The sequence below is a fragment of the Myodes glareolus genome, chromosome 1 (assembly GCF_982192425.1).
Source record: "Myodes glareolus chromosome 1, mMyoGla1.1, whole genome shotgun sequence".
Taxonomy (NCBI): Eukaryota; Metazoa; Chordata; class Mammalia; order Rodentia; family Cricetidae; genus Myodes; species Myodes glareolus.
In genome coordinates, this window is record NC_142026.1 from 21970194 (window position 1) to 21979429 (window position 9236).

At 43.6% G+C, this 9236-nt stretch overlaps 1 protein-coding gene across 1 annotated transcript; it reads left to right on the top strand.

The window, feature by feature from the left end:
* Positions 1–1866: 1866 nt before the first annotated feature.
* Positions 1867–6326, top strand: Mrpl44 (mitochondrial ribosomal protein L44). The gene is made up of 4 exons (XM_048459212.3): positions 1867–2096; positions 3402–3870; positions 4676–4854; positions 6002–6326. Exons 1-4 carry the CDS (start codon positions 1918–1920, stop codon positions 6171–6173), a joined length of 999 nt encoding a protein of 332 aa, XP_048315169.2. The 5' UTR covers positions 1867–1917; the 3' UTR covers positions 6174–6326.
* Positions 6327–9236: the final 2910 nt, after the last annotated feature.

Sequence of the window (9236 nt, forward strand, 5' to 3'; positions counted from 1 at the left end):
AGTTGGTCATAACCACCTTCTAAAACAAAGACATGGTAACTAAATGGTCATGACAAAGTGTCATAATAATCATTTGAAGCAAAGGCACAGTTGCTATTTTCTGGAACAGGCAGTATAGAATTATTTGTAGTTAAGGTTATAGGTAGGGTATAGCCCGATCCTTTAGAAACAGCGATTTAATCACAAACAGGAATGAACCTAGTTAGTCTTTACTATAAACTGGCTTACAAACCTAAAATGGAGGCAGGTTGGTTCATCAGTTACATGGACCAGCATTAGGTTCTTTTCTCCCAATAATAAAAGAAACCTTACAGAAATCAATGAATGAATGAAATATTGTAGAAATGACAATAACCTGTGATTTGGTTGTATACACTTATCTGATGATCTGCAAATTTTCAACGCTTTTAATACTATTTTGATCTGTTTTAGATAATTTGTTTCAGCTGGATGTCCATTATAAGCCCTTTTTATAGATTTAAATAAGCTGTTCAGAATCTCCATCTTGAAGAGTTAAGCTAAGAACCACGAACTGGGCTGTGCAACCCTAATGTTGAAGATTCTCTAACTAGGCAGTAACATGTGTTGGTGTGTATTTCCAGGAAGGTGAAATGGCTGTCTGAGCAGACAGAGAGATACAAGTCTTATTTGGAGGTCAATTACAGTAACCAGAGAGAGGTAGGGAGGTATCTGCTGCAGAAAGAGACAGAGAGAGAGAGAGAGAGAGAGAGAGAGAGAGAGAGAGAGAGAGAGAGAGAGAGAGAGAATATACCAGAACAAGCTATTTGTGAAAACAGACGCCATCAAAGACATAGGAGACAATCTGGGTGACTGCAGAAGCCAGAAGCACCCCTGTCTTTATATTGAACCATAGAAAGGTTCCCGTGAAGGTCAAGATGTTCAACACGAAACTAAAAGCAGAGATGCTTCCCTTTGTGACTGCGGGGCTTCCACTTATATTTTGTTAGGAAAGCCGCAGACTTTTTTAAAACTACTACTTTCACTATTAATATTTTGACCACCATCCCTACGTCTTTCCCCCATAATTAAGAAAAAAAGGTGGTTATTTAAAATACAAACTTTAGCCTGAGCTGACTGTCTCCTGGGACCAGATTGTTGTCTGACCCAATTGTGTTACCCAGCGACTGATGTGGAGACCCACAGCCAACGATTCGGTGGAGTTCAGGAATCCTGGAAGAGGAAGAGGAAGAAGTGTAGGAGCTGGGGGTGGGATGGGAGGCCAGGGGTCAAGCACCATGGGAAGACTCACACGACCTGCTAACCTGGGCTCATAGGGGCTCACAGAGATTGAACCGACAACCAAGGAGCCTTCATGAGACTGACCTAGGCACTCTGCATATATGGGACAGTGGTATAGCTTGGACCTCCTGTGGGACTCCCAAACAGCACAGCAGAAACGGGCTGTCTCCGACTCTTTTTCTAGCTTTTGGGACCCTACTTCTCATACTGGGTCGCTCTGCCCAGCCTTAATACATGGGGGAGGTGTTTAGTGAAACCTCAAACTTCGAAAACATTTGCTCAGTAGCGGCAGGATTGATGTTCTACAATTTAAGGCTGAATGTAAACAAGAAATGCTTTTCTCTTTAGAATTTAACTGTTTTCTTCAAATTGAAACTGCAACACGTTTTTGTTTTACTTTAGTGAGTAATAAACACAAGACAGACTGACAGGATCAAGCAACTTTTCCCATTAATTTCTGCACCCACGCTCACATCACGGGCTGGAAAGAAACACTTGCGCATGCGCAGTACACACACACAATCTCGCCACCGACCCGCCCTTGTGGGCGTCGCCTAATTCTCCGCCCTCCCTGTGCCGCTGAGCTCCTGGGGACCTGTGTTGTGGCTGCACCGGTCCGGCTGCCTTCCTTCCGCCCGCGATTGCCTGGTGGCTGCCATGGCTTCTGCCGTGGTTCGGCTGCTGCAGCAGGGCTCTCGCCGCCTGTTGCCTCCGGTCGCCCCCACACTGGTTCCCCCGGTTCGGGGAGTGAAGAAGGGGTTCCGTGCAGCCTTCCGCTTCCAGAAGGAGCTGGAGCGATGGCGCCTGCTGCGCTGCCCGCCGCCGCCCGTGCGACGGTAGGCGTCCCAGGAGGGTTGAGTGGCCAAGGTGGCGGTGAGGACACTAGGCTGCACCTGCAGGCAGGCGGAGGGTGGGACATGGCTACACGAGACCTGGGGCCGAGGAAAAGGACAACAGAAGCCTGGCTGTCCCCTGCAGAATCTCAGGAACCCCAGTTAGAGAAAGGGGTCTTGCCGGAGAGTAACCACTTGAGATTGGCGCAAGTTTGTGATCACCCAGTCTGAGATTCTTTGGACCTCTTTTTAAGAGGGATAGCATTATTCTGCAACATTTTGAGCCAGGACAGAAAAATTCACTTCTGTGTAGAACTGAACTATGTATTCACTGTCCAGAGTAAGAGGGGAAAAGTTTAGGTTTTTGATCTAGATAATCTTGTCGCTGTCTGGCAAATAAACGAACAAAACCCAAAAACAACAACAACAAAATCCTCCAAAACCAACCATACGCTTTTATCAAGTGCATCGTGCTTATATATGATCCTGCATCTTGCATCTTCAGTTTACTATGTCTTTGTGGACAAAAACACATGTAGATCTACTTCATCCCTGTAGTTGCCCTGGCATTTGGCCTCCATTAGATTGTTAGTACACCCAAAGAACCGGGAACTCGCTCTGGTTTCTGGGAACTTACTCCTGATGTGAAACTTTGATTACTACTTAATCTTGCTCTCCAGGAGAATATCAATCCTGTTTATTATAATTCTTGGAATTGTGTGTGTATTTAAGGTGTATACGCACACACCAGTCCCTTGTGTTTGCTAGGCAAGCACTCTACCATTGAACTACAACAGCCTCAAGCCTCACCCATGGTTATTAAATTTTAACATGTATTATATTATTGTATTGATACAATTATTATAGTGTTGTTACTAGCTTAAGGAACTGGTAATTTAAGTGGACATTTCTGAAATTTAAATAAATAGGATATAAACTACATATACTTTTAACTTCTGTTCTGAACCTATATAGTTACAATTTTTTCATACTTAGGTGGAAAGCATAATTTCATTGTTAGACTAGAAAGAAGGAATGTAGAAGCTAGAACAATAGTCTAATCTGATGTGAACTATCACTTTAATGTGGCAGTTAAGCCAAAAGAAAAATTAATCTTAACCATATATGTAGAATGTAACAAAGAACTTCCAGTGTTCATTGGTATTACTTTTTTGTATTTAAACTGTTAGGACTTGACGTTAAAAGAAACAAGCTTTTTTCTTGTCCCTTTATATAATAAGACTAGAGCACAATTGTACATGATATCACGCTATCCTTAACCATCTCTCGCTGTCTCTACATCCTCAGTTCAGAGAAGCCAAACTGGGATTACCATGCGGAAATACAAGCCTTTGGGGCTCGGTTACAAGAAACCTTTTCCTTGGACCTTCTCAAAACTGCCTTTGTCAACAGCTGCTATATTAAAAGCGAAGAAGCGAAACGTCAGAAACTTGGGATAGAGAAAGAAACCGCTCTTCTGAATCTTAAGGACAATCAAGAGCTGTCTGAACAGGGGCTGTCTTTTTCACATCAGTGCCTCACACAGTTTCTTGAAGATGAGGTCCCAGACTTGCCCACTGAAGGTGTTGAGAGTCTAGTTAGCTTTCTTACTAGTGAAGCCGTTGTTTGTCATGTGGCTAGTAACTTGGCCGTGGAGCAGTTGACCCTCAGTGCGGAGTTCCCTGTCCCCCTGCCTGTATTGCGCCGGACTTTCTTTGCGGTGATTGGAGCCCTGTTACAGAGCAGTGGACCCGAAAGGGCCGCCCTTTTCATCAGGGTGGGTATCACCAATTGCACTTGTTCAAACACACTCAATGTGGACAGAAGGAACAATTTCTTTTCCTCATTCATTCCTTTGATTCACCTTTATAGACCTGACTTGTTTCTCTCCCCCCAAACTGACAAAGCCCTAAGCAATTTTTATGGTAATGTTGTTTCAGTTTGCTTCTTTTGCGGAATAGACATATTAAATGCTGGGTAGTGAGTTCTGAAGGATTTAAGTAATTTTCAGCTTTTAGTTTTGCTTTTTGTTTGTTTTGTTTTGCTTTAAGGGGAAAGATTTATTTTAGCTCAGGCTGTAAAAAGGAATGCAGTCTGTCATGGTGGGAGGGCGTGGCCATGTGGGTGTGCCCTTAGCAGGTAGGTAGATGCACGCTTGTCTTCTACTTTGAATTTTGATAACTCTTGAATTGTAGGGTGGGGTTTACCTTCTGTATAATTTTGATAGGTTATATTGCCTGACATTGTTTTCTTAGGATTTGAAATTGGAAGTTTTTAATTAAACTATGATTTTTTTAATTAAAACTACAAATAGCAGCATCCTATGATATAATTCTGGTAGAGTGTTTCCTTGCCTGGTTATGTGAGCCCTTGGGGGAGAAACACAAATCAGAATTCCAAAGGCTAAAACTGAAAATGCTCTGTAATCTCAGCTTTGGAGCATTTCATATTTTCAGGCTAGATGCTTAGCATGGACATTTGCCATTCATTCCCATTGGTTTTTATGGTACACATGGATTTGAATTCTGGTCATAATATTCTTTGTTCTAATTTAAATGTATAAATGGTCATTTTGTGCGCAGGACTTTCTAATTACACAAATGACAGGGAAAGAGCTCTTTGAGATGTGGACCGTCGTAAATCCCATGGGACTCCTCGCGGAGGAACTGAAGAAGAGAAACATTTCTGCTCCCGAGTCTAGACTCACCAGGCAGGCTGGAAGCACAACCGCTTTGCCTTTGTATTTTGTTGGCTTATACTGGTTAGTAGAAAATTCTTTACTTCATAACTTTGATTGGGAGCCTTAAAGATAGATTTCTGTTTTTAAATGTTACTTCTAATGGCCTTAAAATTGTTTCTCTGACCTGGGCATGGTGGCGCATGTCTTTAATCCTAGCCTAGCATTCATGAGTCAGAGGCAAGCAGATCTCTGTGAGTTCCAGGCCAGACTGGTCTACATCTAGGACAACCAAAGCTACACAGTGAGATCCAGGAGGGTGGGAGTGGGGTCATCTCTGATTATTTGTTTTGTTTTTTTTTTTCTTTCTTCTATTAGAGGAAGACAAGTTATCTGTGTTTTACTAAATAGTACCTTTTAAAGATTTTATTTAATGTGAATATTGACCTGCATGTGTGTGTGTGTACCACATTCATGGGGAGACCAGAAGAACTGTCAGTTCGCCTGGAGCTGGAGTTACAGATGGTTGTTAGCTTCTTTGTTGATGCTGGGAACCAAACTTGGCTTCTCTGCAAGAGCAGTCAGTGCTCTGGACCACTGAGCCTTCCCTCCAGCTCCTGCTAAGTCCCTTTTGGCCAGCTGTTTGCTGTAGAATTTCATGGGGTATAAGCTAGCCTCATATTTCCTGTATAAAAAAATAAAAGTTTGACTTCTATCTGTTGGTGCTTTTACCTTAATCTACTCTTGGCAGCAACTTCAACTAGCATCAGAGTAGAAGAAAGGAACTTTGTGTCTATCCAAGTTTTAACCATTTAGATAGAGCCTTTTAGTTTTGTTAGAAGTGAACCTGTCTGAAATTGGTTTCAGGTTTTGAGAGAGAGAGAGAGAGAACGAGCACGAGCGCATGTACGAGTGAGCGCTCAATTGGAGTACTAGATAAGAACATTGGTATATGTTCAGATAACTAGCTAGATTAAAATGTCTGCAAACATTTTCCCAGTCTTTGAAGATTTTCTAATCTAAGAACTTGCCATGTAGACCCAGTTGGCTCAAACCCAGAGACCCGCCTGCCTTTGCCTCCCAAGTGCTGGCACCACAGGTGTGCACCACCACAGCACACCCAGCTCTTGATCCTCTTGCTACTTTGTGCTTTGGCTTGAAAAATACTGGGCTTCGTCCTCATGGGCTCTGTCTTCCTGTCAGTCGGGATCACTGTCTGTTTTCTTCCTAGTGATAAAAAGCTGCTTGCAGAAGGACCTGGGGAAACGGTGCTGGTTGCTGAAGAGGAAGCTGCCCGAGTGGCGCTTAGGAAGCTCTATGGATTCACAGAGAACAGACGGCCCTGGGACTACTCCAAGCCCAAAGAGAGCCGGAAAGCAGAGAAAACCAGCATTGCCAGCTAGGAAGCAAACAAGGTGACCGTATCATGTGTGTAGCAAAGCAGTGAGGCGGTGCCAGCAGTGCTCCAGGGTTAACAGCTCAAAATACAGGAAGGAACATGTCTTGTCTCATATTTTTACTGTATTCCTAAAATTAAACAAGTGTTTGTTATGTGATGGGTATTTGTTTCGTTTTTCTGTTTCTCTTCTATATTGGATGATTACTATGTGTATAATTTGTACACCTAGGTGTATTTTACTCCCTTCCAGCTTTGCAGTATAGTCAAACAGATGTGGTTCGTTGTGATGGGAATAAAAAGGTATTCTTTCAGATACATTTTCTTTTCATATTGATGCAAGAAAGAGACTGAAGAAACAGCAGTGGCTCTGAGTGTCACAAATTTGAGGGGAAAGCTACAGGATTGAGTCCCACTATAGAGGCAAAAGGGCAGGACCAGGTCTAACTGAAGGAAGTGGAGGGGTCCTAAACAAGTGCAGGTGGTAGTTGAGACCACACCATCTCAGGTACTGAGCTGAGCAAAAGCCCCTGGGACGGTTGGTCCTTGATGCCTACATTTGGTTGTCAGAGGCCAAGTCAGTGGGGCTGTTGCAGCGCTAAGTGTCTGCCTCTTCTTAGGATCCAGGTGAACTCTTTTGGACTTGAAATTGATTTGGGCCAATTTGAGCCTCTGAAGAGTAACAGAAGAGATCAGGGTTTTTGTTTACCCAGTTCCTCCCTTCCCTAGGCATCATGATCTGACTCTCCACCAAAGGCTGTAAATCCTGCTGCCTGGCCTTTTTCCTTGGTCTAGTGTGTTACAGTAGCTCAGGTTGTTGCTGGACTGGCTGTCTTCGGGTTCTTGGTGTTTTGATCAATAATAAAAGCCCACACTGATTGCAAAGTTACAAGGATCTTATTTAAAGCAATAGATCCTACAGGGAGCAGCATGCCACATGAGGGAAGGGTCTCAGTGGCCGTTATTATTGTCTGGAGCTTTCCTTTATGGGGTCCAAGAGGAGGAGCTGAGTTCCTAAGGGTATGTTTGAGTGTATTTTATGGAGAGGAGTGTGTGTGCATAGTACATGTAGGTAAAGGAGCTAGATGGCCAAGTACATTTTGAAGAGAAGGAATTGTTCATAGCCTACCAATTGAAGTCCCAGGTTGACTGTAGTGCCTGTGCTATGGGACAGTTCATGAGTTGGGCAAGGGGCTGGAGATTATAGAACAAAAGAGACATGGGTTATTCGTGAAGAGAAAATGCAGAATGCTGTTTATTCAAATGGAGCAAATAGCTCCCTTGTAGCACACCACCAGGGTGGGCAGAGGGAGCACAGGAACAAGCAGGATGTTTTGCCAGAAACTGCAAGCTATCCTTAATATGAACCCTGGGAGGAGGGGTAGACCTGTGGGGCCCTACAGGTCCCCCTTTTTTATAAATTAAATTACTAGGCCTGCCTTAGGTGGCACTGGATGTCAGGCAACACCCCTTACCCCTTAAGGGAAAGTGTCCAGGTCAAAACACATTTCCTGTCTTAGGTTGGGGCAGCCCCCCAAAGACCTTTCCCATCATTGACTCACTAGTCACCCTTCACCATGGTCAACCAGATTTGCACTGAAGAATCCTCTGGAGCAATAGCTAAGAGGATTTGCCAAGTGGCAAATTGACCTGAGCTTGCCTCTGGCTCTGTTGCTGTAAAAACATGAAGATGATAAAGGCTCCAGCACATGTAAGCACTCACCCCTAAGGAGACTGTGCCTGCCCAATCCTTCATGAGTTTGCCTGCAAAGTGGAGCCCCTTAAGTAAGGTCTTAGCACTGGTGGGAGGAACCCCACCAGTATTGTTAACTAGAATAATCTCATGGTAGCATTCAGCGTTTTCACTATATCTGCTAAATTTGTAACCTTAGCAGTGGTAACATGTATGTAATGAAATGAAGGGGAACAGGATAGCATGCGAGCTTCCCAGAGTGGTGACACAAAGCCCTGCCTGGGAAGTACAATTTTTGCTGAATGGGACTTAAGAGTCCAGGGGGACATGGTAATGCACTCAGCCCAAAGTATGGGAAGACTCCAATCATAATTTAAAGGCCCAGACCAGCAACAACTGATTGGAGCTGGGCAAATCCTGCTAACAGAAGTATTGGTATTAATGGACATCCATATATTTTTGAAACCTACCACAGAGGTATTGGGGGCATTAGGGGCAAAATCAGCAATGGAAGCATTGCTGAGCACAAAGCAACTACCTGCAGCAATGGAACTGAAATCCTTAGGTAAGTTCGTGAGGTTCTTAATTTTCTCAAAATACTGGACTCCAGTTAAATTCCAAATCCCCATGATATTGTTTTGGGTGGTATCCAAAGGTACAGCAGGTGTCCCTGTACTAAAATTGGTAAATAAGGCAGGCCGCACAAGGCCATCCAGTCCCACTGGCATCAGAAATGGATTTTTTACGAGCGCCCATCTGATCTCCTGGCTCTACCCTGTCCCTAGGCTCCCAGAAAGAAAAATCCACAGCATACACCAGAAGTAACCTGTGCTGCTAAGCCTGCGTACTGTCCTGTGCCAGTTAACATGTCAAGGTTACACTGGGGGAAACCTGTGGTGGCGTTATACTATGCAGTATCTGTGCAATTTTCCTGCATTTCGCCTCTCCATAACAAATAATCTCCTCCCGGAAGACAGGCTCTGCAAAACTGTATCCAATTGCTGGGCGTAAGGTTGAGTTCCACAAAGGATTCCATTAAAGCCACAGTGAAGGGGGCATGAGTCCCATAGGCCATAACTGCTTCTTTTAGTTGATTAATGTCTTCTTCCAACTTCTTTTTTAACAATACAATCTCCCTTTCTAAAGTCTCTTCTTCCTCTTCTATATCCCTTTTAGTACTTTTAACTTCCTCCCCCTCAAAGCTCTTAATAGACTTCACAGATTCTTCATCCTGAATCTCCTCAAAGGTTTTGGCCAAATTCTCTAATTGTTCTTTCACTTTTACATTATCACTGAGAAGAGCGTCTTTGACTAAACGCTATAGCGAAAATGTTGCTATGGGAAATTCTTCTGGCCCTCGCTCCTAAAGCTTTTTGA

Excerpts from the sequence above, each read along its gene's own strand:
- Mrpl44 (XM_048459212.3), top strand. The coding sequence starts at position 1,918 with ATGGCTTCTGCCGTGGTTCGGCTGCTGCAGCAGGGCTCTCGCCGCCTG. Across the intron at positions 2,097-3,401 it reads CCGCCGCCGCCCGTGCGACG|TTCAGAGAAGCCAAACTGGG; the intron begins GTAGGCGTCCCA and ends CTACATCCTCAG. Across the intron at positions 4,855-6,001 it reads TATTTTGTTGGCTTATACTG|TGATAAAAAGCTGCTTGCAG; the intron begins GTTAGTAGAAAA and ends TTTTCTTCCTAG.